The sequence below is a fragment of the Aquarana catesbeiana genome, linkage group LG07 (genome assembly GCF_042186555.1).
Source record: "Aquarana catesbeiana isolate 2022-GZ linkage group LG07, ASM4218655v1, whole genome shotgun sequence".
NCBI classification, from domain to species: Eukaryota; Metazoa; Chordata; class Amphibia; order Anura; family Ranidae; genus Aquarana; species Aquarana catesbeiana.
The window spans coordinates 154362140-154383617 of record NC_133330.1 but is presented as its reverse complement, the minus strand read 5'-3'; the positions used below and the strand labels follow the sequence as shown (position 1 = coordinate 154383617).

At 43.8% G+C, this 21478-nt stretch overlaps 1 protein-coding gene across 5 annotated transcripts in view; it reads left to right on the top strand.

Moving 5' to 3' along the window:
* Positions 1–21478, top strand: part of ATRIP (ATR interacting protein) — a 275160-nt gene that overhangs the window by 45947 nt on the left and 207735 nt on the right. For all 5 annotated transcript variants that reach the window (XR_012235293.1, XR_012235292.1, XM_073592749.1 and 2 more), the window contains exon 2: positions 9317–9747. Coding sequence is in view for 3 of the 5 variants with exons in the window: in XM_073592749.1 (XP_073448850.1) it covers positions 9336–9747 (412 nt within the window). In the remaining 2 variants the exon portion in view is untranslated. The remainder of the gene's footprint in view (positions 1–9316; positions 9748–21478) is intronic.

The window sequence follows — 21478 nt, the reverse complement described above, 5'->3', positions numbered from 1 at the left end:
GTGAGGAGCAAAACAAGAATACATTACACCCTAAATACAGGTGCAACATGTTCCAGAAAACTAACTTATCCTTTAAGGGCCCATTTATACCAGCAGGCACATGTTCTGCTTTATAGATAAGTAAGATGAGAATGAAAACGGCGCTGCCCTCTATGTTATTAAGTAATGGGTAAGAATGTCATATAATACAGACTGAATCCAAATGACTCCGATGTGTAAAAGCTCCACCAATATCTAACATAATACGGTCTAAACCAAAGGAGACCATATATTCGGAGATAACCAAAACTATTCAAAAACACCAGTATTTTAGAAACTGCTGAATAAAGTGTGTCCCCCCAGCGGGATAAATGTGTCAGCCAGGGTGGAATATATAGTAAATAAGTGAAAAAATATTATGGTGAACGGTGCAATTATTTGAAAATATGGAAAAAAAGGAAATTAAAAAATTAAAAAATGGAAATTAAAAAATTAACCCCAAAGTTCAAAATTATTGGGACAAAATGGCGCCAGAGAAAAAATAATTAAATAGTGAGAAAATAATGTGCGTATTATTGTCAGTGTGATGTCCGTGTTGCCCCCTCCATATGTATATACAAAGAATTGAGTAGGGTTGTGATTGACCCCAATGTTCAAAAATATTGGGACAATATGGCTCTTGTGAAATGTCCTTCTGTGTAAAACGTGAGGTGTCCTACTGTGTGACAGACTAAAATAAAATTCAATTAGAACACTCCCTGTGCATAAATTACAGTAAATAAAAAGGTAACATGCATATACGATTGATTCCAGTTTCTTTTGTTTGTAACAGGTGATAATTAATTTCTAAGAAGTTATTATATATAATCCATGCAGAAAAGAGTGTTGTTAACCAGGTGGAAAAAGCAGAGTTCAAATGTAAATGCTGTTTATTTCACCCTAGAGGGTACACCGCAGTGACTTCTGTGCGATTTGTTCATAAGGTGACTTGAAGTGCTCGCCCCCCAGTGCTTCCCCACTCACCAGAAATAATCACCCCTACAGGGGTACCGAGCGACAGAGTGGGTGCCTCAGGGCGGATGATGTTCACTCCAGTTGTGCTTCCATTGCTCTGCTATATGCGATCCTTACGGCTGTTCCAGGGAAAATGTGTGCTCTAATATGACCATGCTACTCCAGCAGGTGGAAAAAGCCACGAGGGAATATCAACAGGGGACGGACATAGGACCCATACACAGATACACAGAAAGAGAAAACAGGCAAGAGGAAAACGAGGAGGCAAGAAGAAGAAAGAGGCCCAGAAACTATTAGGACAAGCCCCCTTGTGTTTCTCTTTTCTCTGGATCTCTGGAGAGTTTAACAGATTAAGGTGGTACACTGCTGGAGTAGCATGGTCATATTAGAGCACACATTTTCCCTGGAACAGCCGTAAGGATCGCATATAGCAGAGGAATGGAAGCACAACTGGAGTGAACATCATCCGCCCTGAGGCACCCACTCTGTCGCTCGGTACCCCTGTAGGGGTGATTATTTCTGGTGAGTGGGGAAGCACTGGGGGGCGAGCACTTCAAGTCACCTTATGAACAAATCGCACAGAAGTCACTGCGGTGTACCCTCTAGGGTGAAATAAACAGCATTTACATTTGAACTCTGCTTTTTCCACCTGGTTAACAACACTCTTTTCTGCATGGATTATATATAATAACTTCTTAGAAATTAATTATCACCTGTTACAAACAAAAGAAACTGGAATCAATCGTATATGCATGTTACCTTTTTATTTACTGTAATTTATGCACAGGGAGTGTTCTAATTGAATTTTATTTTAGTCTGTCACACAGTAGGACACCTCACGTTTTACACAGAAGGACATTTCACAAGAGCCATATTGTCCCAATATTTTTGAACATTGGGGTCAATCACAACCCTACTCAATTCTTTGTATATACATATGGAGGGGGCAACACGGACATCACACTGACAATAATACGCACATTATTTTCTCACTATTTAATTATTTTTTCTCTGGCGCCATTTTGTCCCAATAATTTTGAACTTTGGGGTTAATTTTTTAATTTCCATTTTTTAATTTTTTAATTTCCTTTTTTTCCATATTTTCAAATAATTGCACCGTTCACCATAATATTTTTTCACTTATTTACTATATATTCCACCCTGGCTGACACATTTATCCCGCTGGGGGGACACACTTTATTCAGCAGTTTCTAAAATACTGGTGTTTTTGAATAGTTTTGGTTATCTCCGAATATATGGTCTATATATGGTTTAGACCGTATTATGTTAGATATTGGTGGAGCTTTTACACATCGGAGTCATTTGGATTCAGTCTGTATTATATGACATTCTTACCCATTACTTAATAACATAGAGGGCAGCGCCGTTTTCATTCTCATCTTACTTATCTATTATGCAATTAGACCCCTAGGGGTACTAATTAGAGATAGGCAGCAGCTCTCACACTATCCTAAGCGCGGATCTATCTATTTACATGTTCTGCTTTGGTGGCTGTTTAGATTTTTTTTTTTAACTTAACCAAAATGTCACAGTACAGTGTGGTGTGCTGCTCTGCCTAAAAATGCAACATGTGCTACTTTTTTTTTCTTTTTCTTTTGAATGCACACCAACCTAGAGCATTGGTGTTAAGTGAAGCAATAGGACAAATTGTCATGTCCGTGCAATAAGACTTTGGGCAACACCGCCCAACCCATCCCAACTGCGCTGTTGTAAATGAGCCCGAAGTCTAGGTCAAATTTAATCGTTATGGAATTATCTTTAATTTGTCCTTTGGTGTGTTAGGCCTCATGTACAAAGATGCTGGTAAGCTGCTCCTGAACTTTCCTCTGTTATCTTATCAGTACATGTACACAGGTCGTTTATAGTCATTTTTAACCACTTCAGCCCCGGACCATTATGCTGCCTAAGGACCAGAGGACTTTTTCCAATTTGGCACTGCGTCGCTTTAACTGCTAATTGCGCGGTCATGCAATGCTGTACCCAAACGAAATTTGCGTCCTTTTCTTCCCACAAATAGAGCTCTCTTTTGATGGTATTTGATCACCTCTGCCGTTTTTATTTTTTGCGCTATAAACGGAAAAAGACCGAAAATTTTGAAAAAAATGATATTTTCTACTTTTTTTTTTTAAAAAAAATCCAATAAACTCAATTTTAGTCATACATTTAGGCCAAAATGTATTCCGCCACATGTCTTTGGTACAAAAAAATGTCAATAAGTGTATATTTATTGGTTTGCGCAAAAGTTATAGCGTCTACAAGCTAGGGTACATTGTCTGGATTTTACACAGCTTTTAGTTTATGACTGCCTATGTCATTTCTTGAGGTGCTAAAATGGCAGGGCAGTACAAAGCCCCCCAAATGACCCCATTTTGGAAAGTAGACACCCCAAGGAAATTGCTGAGAGGCATGTTGAGCTCACTGAATTTTAATTTTTTTTGTCCCAAGTGATTGAATAATGACAAAAAAAAAAAAAATTACAAAAAGTTGTCACTAAATGATATATTGCTCACACGGGCCAGGGGCATATGTGGAATTGCACCCCAAAATACATTTAGCTGCTTCTCCTGAGTATGGGGATACCACATGTGTGGGACTTTTTGGGAGCCTAGCCGCGTACGGGGCCCCGAAAACCAATCTCTGCCTTCAGGATTTCTAAGGGTGTAAATTTTTTATTTCACTCTTCACTGCCTATCACTGTTTCGGAGGCCATGGAATGCCCAGGTGGCACAAACCCCCCCCCCCCCAAATGACCCCATTTTGGAAAGTAGACTCCCCAAGCTATTTGCTGAGAGGCATGGTGAGTATTTTGCAGCTCATTTGTTTTTGAAAATGAAGAAAGACAAGAAAAAACTTTTTTTTTTTTTCTTTTTTCAATTTTCAAAACTTTGTGACAAAAAGCGAGGTTTGCAAAATACTCACTATACCTCTCAGCAAATAGCTTGGGGTGTCTACTTTCCAAAATAGGGTCATTTGGGGGGGGGTTTGTGCCACCTGGGCATTCCATTGCCTCCGAAACTGTGATAGGCAGTGAAGAGTGAAATCAAAAATTTACGCCCTTAGAAAGCCTGAAGGCGGTGCTTGGTTTTCGGGGTCCCGTACATGGCTAGGCTCCCAAAAAGTCTCACACATGTGGTATCCCCGTACTCAGGAGAAGCAACAGAATGTATTTTGGGGTGTAATTTCACATATTCCCATGGCATGTTTGAGCAATATATCATTTAGTGACAACTTTGTGCAAAAAAAAAAAAAAAAAAAATTTGTCTCTTTCCCGCAACTTGTGTGACAATATAAAATATTCCATGGACTCGACATGCCTCTCAGCAAATAGCTTGGGGTGTCTACTTTCCAAAATGGGGTCATTTTGGGGGGTTTTGAACTGTCCTGGCATTTTATGCACAACATTTAGAAGCTTATGTCACACATCACCCACTCCTCTAACCACTTGAAGACAAAGCCCTTTCTGACACTTTTTGTTTACATGAAAAAATTATTTTTTTTTTTTGCAAGAAAATTACTTTGAACCCCCAAACATTATATATTTTGTTAAAGCAAATGCCCTACAGATTAAAATGGTGGGTGTTTCATTTTTTTTTTACACAGTATTTGCGCAGCGATTTTTCAAACGCATTTTTTTGGGGAAAAAACACACTTTTTAAAATTTTAATGCACTAAAACACACTATATTGCCCAAATGTTTGATGAAATAAAAAAGATGATCTTTGTAGATCGCGCCCCCAATCCTCGGGTCTGATCTCCCTCATATATATTGCTATAATTAACTCCAAGACGCCACCATTGAGACCTTATCATCTTCAGTGGGAGGCCGAACTCGGAAAACAATTGGACCCGGAGGATTGGCAAGGTATGACTATTATGCTATCCAAATGCTCTAAGAATGTTCTCTTCTTGGAGAACGCCTACAAGGTCTTTTATAGATGGTACTATACCCCGGCTAGATTAGCAAGCTTCATCCCATCTTATTCCCCCCTCTGTTTTCGTGGGTGCTCACAGGAGGGCACGATGGCGCATATCTGGTGGACCTGCCCCAGGGTTTGCAGATTATGGGTCAGAGTATACACACTACTACGCAATCTTTTTAATACCACTATAAAGCAATTGCTGTTTACATTTGACGCCAAACCAACGCTTGCGTTCGCCTTAGCGCGAGAGCAGGGGTGCTTTTTTTTTTTTTTTTTCTTTATTAATTTTTTGCTTTTTTATCTTATTTTTAAACTGTTCCTTTCATATTTTTTTTTAAATCATTTTTATTGTTATCTCAGGGAATGTAAATATCCCCTATGATAGCAGGTAGTGACAGGTACTCTTTTTTTGAAAAAATTGGGGTCTATTAGACTTTAGATCTCTCCTCTGCCCTCAAAGCTTCTGACCATACCAAGATCGGTGTGATAAAATGCTTTCCCAATTTCCCAATGGCGCTGTTTACATCCGGCGAAATCTAAGTCATAAAATGCTCGTAGCTTCCGGTTTCTTAGGCCATAGAGATGTTTGGAGCCACTCTGGTCTCTGATCAGCTCTATGGTCAGCTGGCTGAATCACCGGCTGCATTCTCAGGTTCCCTGTTGAGACAGAGCCAGAGAAAAACATGGAAGACGGTGGGGGGGGCATTCCCTCCCACTGCTTGTAAAAGCAGTCTAGAGGCTAATTAGCCACTAGGATTGCTTTTACATGAAAGCCGACTGCTGTCTGAAAAGATTGATACCAAGATGATACCTAAACCTGCAGGCATCATTCTGGTATAACCACTCAAAGTCGTGAATGGCGTACCTGAAGGCATAAAAATGGTTAACAATAAAACACAGTAAACGGTAAAGTATAAAAAATTGCATACCTGAAAAGCAAACATGGTAAAACATAATAACAATAAAACATTATAGAATACAGTAAAAAAGAGCAGAACAATAGAGAGAGAGAACAATAAAACAACTATTTTTTTTTTTTTTTTTTTTTACACTTTTTTTGTAACTAACTTTTATAACTGTAACCGGTTCCAGGTTCGGGTCTCTCAAAATGCGATGGCATCTTGGGAGACCCTGTGAAAGTGTGCCTAGTCTGTGCAATGCTGTACACTACGCTAATACTCAACTAGTGTATGGTAGTGTTCAAAACATTCACCAATGCAAAGACCAGGATTGTCAGGACAGGAGGGACAATAATAGCGGGTGTCACGCCTATATCCGCGCTTGCTGCAGACACAACATCTTTTTTGGGGGGTTCCTTGGGTAGGGGTACTCGGGAGGACATAAAGAAAATGCCTCTCATGCAGCCGACTGCATTTGGTTGGGGATGTGAATGGGGGAAGTACGGGCGTTGCAGAAGTGGTGGGTTCCCAATTAGGATTGGCGAATGCAGCAGGAAGGGCACTATGGGCACGACGGGCCTGTGTTTGTCTTCTTCTTGGTGGCAGCGGGACACTACTTGTGCTTGCCACCTCACCAGCTTGAACTGCACTTATGGGACTCGCCACGTCACCAAGTGTTACTGCAGTGCTGGTTTGACTACGACCGGGGTGTACTAGGCCGCTGGTGCTTGCCAGTTTACTAGGGGTGCAACGGATCGTCATCGATCCGTGATCCGATCCGCGGAGGTTGATCCGATCCGCAGAGGTTGATCCGTACGGGACACCCGCGATCCACGGAGTGCTCTGTGGCCTCGGCCATGGGAAAGGCCGCGGCTTCGGCCTAGCTCCGGAGCGGCAGCCATCTTGGTACACCCGGCGGCCGTTTAGCGCGTAATTTGACGGAGCGATCACTTGTAACAAACCAGCGTCATGTCATGACGCCGGTTCCTCTCTCCCCTCTGTGTACTGATCTGTACAGTGGAGGGGAGAGATCGGATGGCAGCAGTGCCAATACTCTGCAATGCCCTGCCAATACTCTGCAATGCCCTGCCAATACTCTGCAATGCCCTGCCAATACTCTGCAATGCTCTGCTGCAATCCCCTGACAATACTCTGCAATGCCCTGCTGCAATGCCCTGACAATACACTGCAATGCCCTGACAATACTCTGCAATGCCCTGACAATACTCTGCAATGCCCTGACAATAGTCTGCCAATACCCTGCCAATACTCTGCCAATATACCCGCCAATACCCTGCCAATATACCCGCCAATACCCTGCAATACCCTGCAATACTCTGCCACACCCTGCCAATAGGGAGATTGTGGATATTACAGTGGGGGAGATTTTTTTTTTGTTGATCCGAAAATGATCCGAACCGTGAGTTTTTTGATCCGTTGCACCCCTACAGTTTACCAAAACGCTACCAAAAAAACTGTTAGCGATCGCAGGGATCAGGCCTGACTCTGCGAACGCTGCAGTTATGTGTTTAGAGCTTTGTAAGTGACAGTGATCGATCGATACTGCACTTGGATGGGCTGGGCCGGGCGGAGGGGCAAAACGCAGGTGCTAGCAGGTATCTGGGCTGATCCCGCTAACACTGCGTTTTTGGGAACCCTAAACTGCTGGGGACGCTAGTATAGATCTGATCGGATCAGATATTGATCCGTTCAGATACTACACCACTAAGGGAGGTGTACGCTGCGTGCGTGGGTGTTAGCGGTACTGGCGCTAATCTGACGCTGCCTGGGGCTGGTGCTTGCCAGTTCACCAAAACGCTACCAAAAAAACTGTTAGCGATCGCAGGGATCAGGCCTGACTCCGCGAACACTGCAGTTATGCGTTTAGTGTTTTGTAAGTGACGGTGATCGATCGATACTGCACTTGGGTGGGCTGGGCCAGGCGGAGGGGCAAAACGCAGGTGCTTGCAGGTATCTTGGCTGATCCCGCCAACACTGCGTTTTTGGGAACCCTAAACTGCTGGGGACGCTAGTATAGATCTGATGGGATCAGATATTGATCCGTTCAGATACTACACCACTAAGGGAGGTGTACGGTGCGTGCGTGGGTGTTAGCGGTACTGGCGCTAATCTGACGCTGCCTGGGGCTGGTGCTTGCCAGTTCACCAAAACGTTACCAAAAAACTGTTAGCGATCGCAGGGATCAGGCCTGACTCTGCGAACGCTGCGGTTATGCATTTAGTGTTTTGTAAGTGACAGTGATCGATCGATACTGCACTTGGGTGGACTGGGCTGGGCCGGGCGGAGGGGCAAAACGCAGGTGCTAGCAGGTATCTGGGCTGATCCCGCTAACACTGCGTTTTTGGGAACCCTAAACTGCTGGGGACGCTAGTACAGATCTGATCGGATCAGATATTGATCCGTTCAGATACTATACCACTAAGGGAGGCGTATGCTGCGTGCGTGGGTGTTAGCGGTACTGGCGCTAATCTGACGCTGCCTGGGGCGACGCATATCACTGCCGGGCGATCAGGGGGCTAAACCTTTATTCGGTAATAAACGGCGGGTGCCCTGACACTATAAAAAATAAACTAACTAACCAGCGTCACCCGTAACAGTTATACGGTGATCAGTGGTGAAAGGTTTAACTAGGGGGCAATCAAGGGGTTAAAACCTTTATTAGGAAGTATATGGGGGTCCCTGTCCCTGTCACCAGCGACACAAATACAGCGATCAGAAAAATGATCGCTTAGCGACCATGCAGTAATCAGAAAAAAAAAAACAAAAAAAAAACGGCTTGGTGTCAGTGTGACGGGGGGGAGGGGGGATCGGGGGTGTAATGTATGCCTGGCGTGTTTTACTGTGTCTGTGTGTTTGTGTAACTCACATTCCAGTCTTCTCTCCTCGGCGCCGGAACAGAAAATGCCGAGCCGAGGAGAGATGACATAATTTCCTCTGCCTCTGTGTACAATACAGAGGCAGGGAAATGATCCCATTGGCCAGGAGCGATCGCGAGGGGGGGGGGCCACGAATGGATGGCCTTCTCCTCACCACCGATCGCCAGGGAGGATTTGCCGACCGCCGCAGGCACCGGGGGGGGGTCAGATCGGACCCCCCACCTGCGGGCAGGCTAGGACGTACCTGTAAGTCCTTTTGCCTGCCCGTGCCGCTCTGCCGACGTACATAGTCGTGCAGCGGTCGTCAAGTGGTTAAAGGCTTTTTTTTAACCCAAAAAAAATTCGTTCAGAAGCTGTGTTTAGAGGCATTTCAAACGCCAAACGCGGTAACTCGTGTTTTCATTTTTGGCTATTTTGAAGAAGCGAAAAAATTATTTTTTTTTCAAACAGTTCTAAACGCAAATGCGGCAAAACGGACATTTTAACATGGGTTACTATCTGTCAAGTTAAATCGTTCAGGAGAGGTTGTAAAAACGTCCTGTGTACATTAAGCCGTCTGACTTGTGCTTTTTTTTTCATTTTGCAGGGGATCTGGCTTGCAAGCTATGTCAACAAACCCTCTGTTTGCTACCAAAAAAAGGGACATTTCGATGCTTTATGGTGCAAGATGTGTTAATGCTAACTCCTCCGCTGAACCAGTACGAGTCTACCCTCCACGCAATGGTCAGAGCAGCTGTCCTCCTTCAAAACGTCTACGATTAGCAAATGCTTCCAAAGGCAAAGCCATGGATGAGGTTTTTGGTGACAATGAAGACTTTACAGCTGATGATTTGGAAGAAATAGATATTTTGGCCTCACAGGCCTTCACACAGGACAGCAGGTCCGTAAATCTCCATTTTAATCGTAATCAAGGCAAAGTGCTGTCGGATAGGCAACAGTCAACATCTACGTTTCCTCAGATACACAGACCAACACCCCACAGACTAACACCCCACAGACCAGAAGGAGTTGTTACAAGTATGTTTACCTGATTACCGTTTGAAATGTAAAATGGCTAAACATGTTCATTATCATGACATCCTTTTTGCCTTCCCACATTAAGGACGTGTAATTGCATTTTGAAAGAGAATGCATAGCGATTCTGTACATAATTTATTTTTCTATTTATTAGGATCAGAACAGGAATACAACTCTGTTTCTAAAAAAGTGGGGGTGCTGTGTAAAATCTACATAAAAACTAATCTTATAAACTCATATTTTATTATCCACTTACCAGCCGCCGCACGACTATATACGTCCTGACTTTGAAGAGGGATAAATCTCGGTAATGACAGCAGCTGCTGCCACAACCGAGGTATCCATCTCTTCAGATGGTGGTCTCTGCGGCGGATTCGCCGCAAGATCTTCGTTATCGGCGGCGAGAGAGGGGGCCCCCTCCCGCCACTCTCCCGCGCCTCCGCCGCTTACCAGAGCCATCGGTATCGGCGGAGGTGATAGGGTCCTACCAGTGGCTGGGTATGGATACGAGTGAGACTAAGATGGCCCCCACCCATCTCCATACCATAGCAGGGCAGAAGCGACGTCAAAACGTCACTTCCGCCCATACGTCTTAAAGGCACATTTTTTTCAAATGACAATTTTTTTGGCTTTTATTTCATTTAAGTTCAAATATGAGATCTGAGGACTTTTTGACCCCCAGATCTCATATTTAAGAGGACCTGTCATGCTTTTTTCTATTACAAGGGATGTTTAAATTCCTTGTAATAGGAATAAAAGTGACCCAATTTTTTTTTTTCTTAAAAACAGTGTAAAAATCTATAAAAATCAAATAAAATAAATAAGAAAATAAAATTTTAATAAAAGGAAAAAAACCTTGACCTAATATTCTCCTATCTCAGCGCTATGTCATATAAGGTATATAAAACAATAGGGATTGAAGACTAATAAAATACCAGTTAATAAATAGAATCAATTGGAGATCTCTCTCAGCAGCCACTTAACATGAATGAAATACATATAAGAAATGATGTGAAAATTGTGACTGTAAACAAAACCTAATAACACATCAAAAAGCGGCGCTTATGTCAGTCAAGTAGAATAAACTGACAGGTATGAATGTCTCTGCTGTAAATACAAATAAAAAACACAAAGATTTTGTGCAAAGACAAGTGTGACAAGATGAAAGTCTCTGCCTGGATAGATAGGGTGTGTGTAACCAATAGGATGAATTCACCGTACACCACACGTTAGATCACCTCGTGGTCCACACACCTCCGCAAGGGGTTGCAACTCGCCAGAACCCGGGGGTTAATAGGCCATGGACTATTTCCTAAGGTCCAATCACTCCAGGGATCCTCTTGTGTAAGTAGTCAGCAAATTTGATGGCTGCCTGCACATGCAATCTCCATGCAACACTCACTATTGCTACAATGACTACTGGCAGCGCTGACCTCACCAGCTCAGCGGTCAGGGCACCACGTGACGACCTCTAGGTTCTTTCCCCGAACAAGTCCTCTAAAAATAAAATACATTTTTCTCCCTTAGCCTTTCAGGACAGCACCTTGGAGAGAGCGCAGCTCCACCTCTTAGACAGGAAACACTGCGTGACAACGCCCTTTAAAAAGCAGCTGCTTCCACCATGCCGTCAGTTTTAGTGTTTCCTCCGCCATGGTGGAAGCACTGCTTGGGGAACCAGAGGGGCTGTGCTCTCTCCAAGGAGAGGGTTTTGGCAGGACCTCCACGTTTGGGTACTCAGACCTGCCCAGCAACTTCCCGCACGTGAGGGGGGTGCTCCGGTGTCCCTTCCTTCTCCGGCTCACAGGAGTAATGGTCTACCGGAAGTTTTTCCACCCGGGGTGTTCGGGGGGGCCGCAGTTGTGCTCAGTAAGAGCGTCCATGCCAGGCCTCTGCATGGCGGCGCAGAGTCCCGGACAGCGGATGACGCCAGTTCCGGTGGGAGGAGACTTCCGGCGGGGCGTAGCAGCGATTGGTTCCTGCTGCTGGAACACAGGAAGAAGGGGCGGGTCCTCTGGCCGGGACTTCCTTTTGTTTGGCACATGGAGCCTAGTACACAGTGCAGCAGCTGCGGATTTCACTATGGAGACAGCGGAATCGTCAGCAGCAATGGCGGATGCAGGCGCCCAGGTTTTTGGCCAGGCCCAGGTAGGAGAGGTGCGGTGGCACCTCTTTCCTTTTATATCACTGGGTGTTTTTATCTTTATATGGTTCAAAGCCTGCTGCTGTCTGCTATGGGGTAAAATTTTTCCATTAGCAGTTCAGCAAAGGAGTGAGACTCTGGGCACTTAGGGTGTTGGCTGTAGGTACTATTTTCTCTGAAGCCTTAGTTCTAAGGACCTGGCTTTTTCTTGTTTCTCTGTTTCAGAAAGCTACTGCCAAATCGGAGAGAACAGGGAGAAAGTGCCCCTCATGCAAAAATCCTTTAACCACTTCAGCCCTGGAAGGATTTACCCCCTTCCTGACCGGAGCACTTTTTGCAATTTGGCACTGATTCGCTTTAACTGCTAATTGCGTGGCCATGCAATGCAGTACCCAAATGAAATTTGCGTCCTTTTCTTCCCACAAATAGAGCTTTCTTTTGATGGTATTTGATCACCTCTGCCGGTTTTATTTTTTGCGCTATACACGGAAAAAGACCGAAAACTTTGAAAAAAAATGATATTTTCTACTTTTTGTTCTAAAAAAAAATCCAATAAACTCAATTTTAGTCATACATTTAGGCCAAAATGTATTCGGCCACATGTCTTTGGTAAAAAAAATGTCAATAAGTGTATATTTATTGGTTTGCGCAAAAGTTATAGCGCCTACAAACTAGGGTACATTTTCTGGAATTTACACAGCCTTTAATTTATGACTGCCTATGTCGTTTCTTGAGGTGCTAAAATGGCAGGGCAGTACAAAACCCCCACAAGTGACCCCATTTTGGAAAGTAGACACCCCTCTAACATATGGCTCACATCTAAGTCATCTTCACCCAACATCTTAGCACTGGAGACAAATTATAAAGTCCTAACTCGCTGGTACCTTGTACCCGCTAGAGTGGCAAAATATTCACCTAATACCTCAACTCTTTGTTTTCGAGGATGCCCAGAAATAGGCACATATTTACACATATGGTGGACGTGCCCAGTAATCCAAACCTTCTGGAAGGAAGTCTTCGTGATTGCATCTAAAATATTTAAAAAAATAATACAACCAGATCCATATTTAACTTTGCTTAATCTAAAACCGGAATGGTTAACACTCTCTCAATTCAAACTTATGATCCAACTAATAACGGCTGCAAAACAAACAGTGGCCAAGGCATGGAAATCTCCTACATTGGTACTAGCAGAAACAATTCACAGAATGAATAATACAATGTCCCATGCTAAGATGGTAGCCATCGATCAAAATCAAATTCCAAAATTTGAAAAACTTTGGCATACTTGGATAAAACAACAGTTCCTGTCAAACTTCAATGACTCTGTCCTGTTGCCATGGTAACAGATTAAATGACTTACAGAGACACCCATTCTAAGGCTTCAAAGAGAACTAAAAAGAATAATAAACTGACGAGCGGGACAACCTTGTGGACCATACCTCTACCTTTCAACCCTTTTTCTTCTTTCTCTTTCCTTTTCTCCACCTTACGATTAAAGCTCATTATCAGAATTTATTTGACCTATATACACTCTACTTGTAAACAATATGTATAGTAGGTATAAATCATTTAAATACCTACAAAAGTAACTAAGGAAATTTATATATATCTTTAATTTAGGTTTACGTGAACCCAATGTTTAATATTTGAAATTTCATGATATTTACCTATATAAACCCTACTGTAAAACAATGAGCTTACTTTATAGATCCTTGTAAACTTACTTTATGTATCTTTATAATAGTGTATACTCAATAAACTTCTTTTGACAAGGAAAGTAGACACCCCAAGGAAATTGCTGAGAGGCATGTTGAGCCCATTGAATATTCATTTTTTTTGTCCCAAGTGATTGAATAATGACAAAAAAAAAAAAATTACAAAAAGTTGTCACTAAATGATATATTGCTCACACAGGCCATGGGCCTATGTGGAATTGCACCCCAAAATACATTTAGCTGCTTCTCCTGCATATGGGGATATCACATGTGTGGGACTTTTTGGGAGCCTAGCCGCGTACGGGGCCCCCGAAAACCAATCACTGCCTTCAGGATTTCTAAGGGCGTAAATTTTTGATTTCACTCCTCACTACCTATCACAGTTTTTAAGGCCATAAAATGCCCAGATGGCATAAAACCCCCCAAATGACCCCATTTTGGAAAGTAGACACCCCAAGCTATTTGCTTTGAGGCATGTTGAGTCCATGGAATATTTTATATTTTGACACAAGTTGCGGGAAAGAGACAAATTTTTTTTTTGCACAAAGTTGTCACTAAATGATATATTGCTCACACAGGCCATGGGCATATGTGGAATTGCACCCCAAAATACATTTAGCTGCTTCTCCTGAGTATGGGGATACCACATGTGTGGGACTTTTTAGGAGCCTAGCCGCGTACGGGGCCCCGAAAACCAATCACCGCCTTCAGGATTTCTAAGGGTGTAAATTTTTGATTTCACTCTTCACTGCCTATCACAGTTTCGGAGGCCATGGAATGCCCAGGTGGCACAACCCCCCCCCCCAAATGACCCCATTTTGGAAAGTAGACACCCCAAGCTATTTGCTGAGAGGCATGGTGAGTATTTTGCAGCTCTCATTTGTTTTTGAAAATGAAGAAAGACAAGAAAAAAATGTGTTTTTTTTTTTTTTTCAATTTTCAAAACTTTGTGACAAAAAGTGAGGTCTGCAAAATACCCACTATACCTCTCAGCAAATAGCTTGGGGTGTCTGCTTTCCAAAATGGGGTCATTTGGGGTTTTTTTTTGCCACCTGGGCATTCCATGACCTCCGAAACTGTGATAGGCAGTGAAGAGTGAAATCAAAAATTTATCCCCTTAGAAAGCCTGAAGGCGGTGCTTGGTTTTCGGGGTCCCGTGCGCGGCTAAGCTCCCAAAATGTCTCACACGTGGTATCCCCGTACTCAGCAGAAGCAACAGAATGTATTTTGGGGTGTAATTTCACATATTCCCATGGCATGTTTGAGCAATATATCATTTAGTGACAACTTTGTGCAAAAAAAAAAAAAAAAAAAAGAAATTGTCTCTTTCCCGCAACTTGTGTCACAATATAAAATATTCCATGGACTCGACATGCCTCTCAGCAAATAGCTTGGGGTGTCTACTTTCCAAAATGGGGTCATTTGGGGGGGTTTTGAACTGTCCTGGCATTTTATGCACAACATTTAGAAGCTTATGTCACACATCACCCACTCTGCTAACCACTTGAAGACAAAGCCCTTTCTGACACTTTTTGATTACATGAAAAAATTATTTTTTTTTGCAAGAAAATTACTTTGAACCCCCAAACATTATATATATTTTTTAAAGCAAATGCCCTACAGATTTAAATGGTGGGTGTTTCATTTTTTTTTTCAAACAGTATTTGCGCAGCGATTTTTCAAACGCATTTTTTGGGGAAAAACACACTTTTTTAAATTTTAATGCACTAAAACACACTATATTGCCCAAATATTTGATGAAATAAAAAAGATGATCTTAGGCCGAGTACATGGATACCAAACATGACATGCTTTAAAATTGCGCACAAACGTGCAGTAGCGACAAATTAATACATGTTTAAAAGACTTTAAAAGCCTTTACAGGTTACCACTTTAGATTTACAGAGGAGGTCTACTGCTAAAATTACTGCCCTCGATCTGACCTTCGCGGTGATACCTCACATGCATGGTGCAATTGCTGTTTACATTTGACGCCAGACCGACGCTTGCGTTCGCCTTAGCGCGAGAGCAGGGGGGACAGAGGTGCTTTTTTTTTTTTTTTTTTTTTTTTTTTTTTTTCTTTATTATTTTTTTGCTTTTTTATCTTATTTTTAAACTGTTCCTTTCATATATTTTTTTAAATCATTTTTATTGTTATCTCAGGGAATGTAAATATCCCCTATGATAGCAATAGGTAGTGACAGGTACTCTTTTTTGAAAAAATTGGGGTCTATTAGACCCTAGATTTCTCCTCTGCCCTCAAAGCATCTGACCACACCAAGATCGGTGTGATAAAATGCTTTCCCAATTTCCCAATGGCACTGTTTACATCCGGCGAAATCTAAGTCATAAAATGCTCATAGCTTCCGGTTTCTTAGGCCATAGAGATGTTTGGAGCCACTCTGGTCTCTGATCAGCTCTATGGTCAGCTGGCTGAATCACCGGCTGCATTCTCAGGTTCCCTGTTGAGACAGGAGAGCCAGAGAAAAACACGGAAGACGGTGGGGGGGGGGGCATTCCCTCCCACTGCTTGTAAAAGCAGTCTAGAGGCTAATTAGCCGCTAGGATTGCTTTTACATGAAAGCCGACCGCTGGCTGAAAAGAATGATACCAAGATGATACCTAAACCTGCAGGCATCATTCTGGTATAACCACTCAAAGTCGTGAATGGTGTACCTGAAGACCAAAAAATGGTTAACAATAAAGCACAGTAAACGGTAAAGTATAAAAAAATGCATACCTGAAAAGCAAACATGATAAAACATAATAACAATAAAACATTGCAGAATAGAATACAGAAAAAAAGAGCAGAACAATAGAGAGAATAGAGAGAGAGAGAACAATAAAATGACAACTATTTTCTTTTATTTTATATTTTTGTTTGTGGTTTTTTTTTTTTTTTTTACACTTTTTTTTGTAACTAACTTTTATAACTGTAACCGGTTCCAGGTTCGGGTCTCTCAAAATGCGATGGCATCTTGGGAGACCCTGTGAAAGTGTGTCCTAGTCTGTGCAGTGTTGTACTGTACCCTACGCTAATACTCAACTAGTGTATGGTAGCGTTCAAAACATTCACCAATGCAAAGAATAGGATTGTCAGGACAGGAGGGACAATAATAGCGGGTGTCACGCCTATATCCACGCTTGCTGCAGACACAACATCTTTTTTGGGGGGGTTCATTGGGTAGGGGTACTCGGGAGGACATAAAGAAAATGCCTCTCATGCAGCTGACTGCATTTGGTTGGGGATGTGAATGGGGGAAGTACGGGCGCTACAGAAGTGGTGGGTTCCCAATTATTAGGATTGGCGAATGCAGCAGGAAGGGCACTATGGGCACGACGGGCCTGTGTTTGTCTTCTTCTTGGTGGCAGCGGGACACTACTTGTGCTTGCCACCTCACCAGCTTGAACTGCACTTATGGGACTCGCCACGTCACCAAGTGTTACTGCAGTGCTGGTTTGACTACGACCGGGGTGTACTAGGCCACTGGTGCTTGCCAGTTCACCAAAACGCTACCAAAAAAACTGTTAGCAATCGCAGGGATCAGGCCTGACTCTGCGAACGCTGCAGTTATGCGTTTAGTGTTTTGTAAGTGACAGTGATCGATCGATACTGCACTTGGGTGGGCTGGGCCGGGCCAGGCGGAGGGGCAAAACGCAGGTGCTAGCAGGTGTCTGGGCTGATCCCGCTAACACTGCGTTTTTGGGAACCCTAAACTGCTGGGGACGCCAGTATAGATCTGATCGGATCAGATATTGATCCGTTCAGATACTATACCACTAAGGGAGGCGTATGCTGCGTGCGTGGGTGTTAGTGGTACTGGCGCTAACCTGACGCTGCCTGGTGCTTGCCAGTTCAGCAAAACGCTACCAAAAAAACTGTTAGCGATCGCAGGGATCAGGCCTGACTCTGCGAACGCTGCAGTTATGCGTTTAGTGTTTTGTAAGTGACAGTGATCGATCAATACTGCCCTTGGGTGGGCTGGGATGGGCCGGGCGGAGGGGCAAAACGCATGTGCTAGCAGGTATCTGGGCTGATCCCGCTAACACTGCGTTTTTGGGAACCCTAAACTGCTGGGGACGCTAGTATAGATCTGATCGGATCAGATATTGATCCGTACAGATACTATACCACTAAGGGAGGCGTATGCTGCGTGCATGGGTGTTAGCAGTACTGGCGCTAATCTGACGCTGCCTGGGGCGACGCATATCACCGGCGGGCGATCAGGGGGCTAAACCTTTATTCGGTAATAAACGGCGGGTGCCCTGACACTATAAAAAATAAACGAACTAACCAGCGTCAACCGTAACAGTTATACGGTGATCAGTGGTGAAAGGGTTAACTAGGGGGCAATCAAGGGGTTAAAAGCTTTATTAGATAGTATATGGGGGTCCCTGTCGCTATAAAAGCTGACGGCGAACCTAAATATTTACGTCCCTAACTAGCGTCACCAGCGACACTAATACAGCGATCAGAAAAATGATCGCTTAGCGACACTGGTGACGGGGGGTGATCAAGGGGTTAAAACTTTATTAGGGGGGGTTAGGGGGGTATCCTAGACCTACAGGGGGCTAACACTCACTGACCTAACACTTCTAACTGTCACAAACTGACACCATGCAGTAATCAGGAAAAAAAAAAAAAAAAACACTGCTTGGTGTCAGTTTGACAGGGGAGGGAGGGGTGCTTGGGGGGGATCGGGGGGGCGATCGGGGGGGATCGGGGGTGTAAAGTATGCCTGGCATGTTCTACTGAGTGTGTGTGTATGTTTTGTGCACTCACATGTCTTCTCTCCTCAGCGCTGGAACGGAAACTGCCAAGCCGAGGAGAGATGACATCACATCCTCTGCCTGTGTGTACTATACAGAGGCAGAGGATGTTTCTCATTGGCTGGGAGCGATCGCGAGGGGGGGGCCACGATCGGATGGCCTCCCCCTCATCACGGAATGCTCCCAGACAAAAGCCGACCGCCGCTGGCACCGGGGGGGGGGGGGGTCCGATTGGACCCCCCGCCCGCGGGAAGGCAATCACGTACCAGGTACGTGATTTTGCATGCCCGTGCCGCTCTGTTCACGTATATATGCGTGAGGCGGTCGGCAAGTGGTTAAGGGACTCTTGGCCCAAACCACTGTGCAAATCCTGCATTGTGGATTTAGTAAAAGAAGAATCCTCACAAGAGTGCAAAGAACTCTTATCTTCTGTGAGGAAGGAATTAGCAGAGGCCCTAGGGACAGTGCGTTCCCTTGTGAAACACAGCCAGAGTTCCAGCCAAGAACAGAGTTCTCACTCCAGTTTCCCTCAGTCCACTTCCAGACAGGTGTAAAGTGAGTCAGAAGAGGAAAGGGAAAGCATTCCACCCTCAACCATTGATTCTGAGGAGGAGGAGGTGGAAGAAGAGTCAAGATCATCTAGATATAAGCTTTCACTTGAGGAGGTGGATGAATTACTCAAAGCAATTTATACTACCCTGGAGATCCAGGAAGAAAAAGCTCAGCTGTCCGTGCATGACAAGATGTACCTGGGGCTGGAGGAAATTAAACACAGGGTGTTCCCTGTGTATAAAGTGTTAACAGACACTATTAAAAAGGAATGGAAGGATCCAGAGAAAGGACAGTTTTTTTTTCAAAAGCCCTCAAAAGGAGGTTTCCTTTTGAGGAGAATGAGGAACTGTTGTGGAATAAAAAACCAAAGATAGACGCTGCTTTTTCTCAAGTATCTATGAAAACTGATTTAGCTTTTGAGGACATAGGTATTCTCAAAGATGCTATGGATAAGAGGGCAGATGGACTACTGAAGAAAGCCTGGGACTCATCTCTAGCTAATCTTAAGCCAGCAATGGCGGCTACAGTTGTGGCTAGGAATCTGGAGTGTTGGTTAGATCAACTTAAAAATCATGTAGTTGCAGGTACCTCCAGAAAAGACTTATTGGAGTCCTTTCCTACCCTGCTTAAGGCAGTAAAATAAATGGCAGATGCCTCTGTAGAATCTATCAGGATGTCAGCCAGGTCCTCTGCGCTTGTTAACTCAGCAAGAAGAGCACTCTGGCTAAAGACCTGGTCAGGGGATTCAGCTTCTAAAGTAAAACTGTGCGGAATTCCCTTTTCAGGAGACCTGATGTTTGGGCCAGAACTGGAGACTGTCCTTGACAGGACGGCAGATAAGAAGAACGCTTTCCCACAGAAGAAGAAAACGGTACAGCAGAGGAAAAATTTTAGTCCTTTTCGACAAGCCGATAAGGAAAAGGACCACACACAGAAGAGACCCTGGTCTTCTCAGAGAGGAAGAGGTAGAGGTGGGGTACTCTTTAGAACCCCAGAACAAACCCCTAAAAAACAATGACCATCTAGTAGGGGGGAGACTACAAGACTTCTTACCAATTTGGGAAAAAACAACAAAGAGTCCTTTTGTTCTGGGGTTAGTCAAAAAGGGTTATCAATTGGAATTCTCACAAAGCCCCCCAAATCGGTTTTACATCACAAACCTGCCAAAGGATCAGGAAAAGGCTCTGGCCATGAAGTCTCTGTTACAGGAACTGATGCAACAGAAGGCCATTTCCCAGGTTCCGAAAGATCAAGAGGGGAAGGGGTTTTACTCCCACATTTTTCTGGTCAAAAAGCCATCAGGAAAGTTCCGCCTGATTCTCAATTTGAAGGTTCTAAATCGATCCATAAAATACAAAAAATTCAGGATGGATACGATTTTCGCAGTGAGGAACTTGCTAACTCCCAAATGTCATATGGCTTCCATCGATTTGAGAGATGCCTATCTCCATATACCAATAGCGCCCCCATCACAAAGGTTCCTGCGTCTCGCAGTCAATCTGGGGGGGGGGCGGAGATTTGGCACCTGCAGTTTCGGGCTCTGCCTTTCCTCCTCTCCCAGGGTATTCACAAAAGTGATGGTGGAATCTTTGGAGCCCCTGAGGTTGAAGGGGATTACAATAGTACCCTATTTGGACGACCTGCTACTGTTTGCAGACTCAAAGGGTCAAGTAGAGATCAACCTACAGACAGTTCAAACACATCTAAGAAGTTTGGGATGGCTTCTCAATCTTCAGAAGTCAAACTTAATTCCATCTCAAAGCGTAAGTTTTCTGGGGTACGAAATAGACTCGATAGAACAGAGAATTTTTCTACCCCAAGAGAAAATAGAGAAGATGCAGTTGACCCTGAAAACACTTCAATCCAATGCAGAGATCTCTGTAAGACAAGCCATGTCCGCTCTGGGACTGTTGACAGCGGCAATTCCTTCGGTACAGTGGGCCAGGTTGCATGCCCGTCCTCTGCAATCAGATATTCTGATGAATTGGTTATACCAGGAACCTCTGGAGAAGAAATTCAACATGGGGGCAAGAGCAAAAAGATCGCTCTGGTGGTGGAGGAACCAAGGAAACATTTCAAAAGGGCTTCCTTGGGTCTTTCCGGTAACCAGAAGGCTGACTACAGATGCCAGCACATGGAGATGGGGAGCTCATCTGGAAGAAAAAACGATTCAGGGAGTTTGGACCAAACCAGAAGCGAGAAGATCTTCAAATTGGAGAGAGTTAAAGGCTGTTCACCTAAGCCTCCTCTCCCTCCAGGAATTTCTAGTGAATCAACATGTCCAAATATTGTCAGACAATATGACGGCAGTATTATATTTAACAAAGCAAGGGGGCACAAAAAGCAAAACCCTAATGGGTCTAGCTCATCAGATCCTAAGATGGGCAGAGAACAATGTGGTCTCTCTATCAGCAGTCCATCTGAAGGGGACGGAAAACACCTTAGCAGATCTCCTCAGCAGGAAAGAAATAAGGGAAGCAGAGTGGTCTCTCAATCAGGAATTATTCGAAACAATTTCCAGGAGTTGGGGTTATCCCCAAGTGGACCTCTT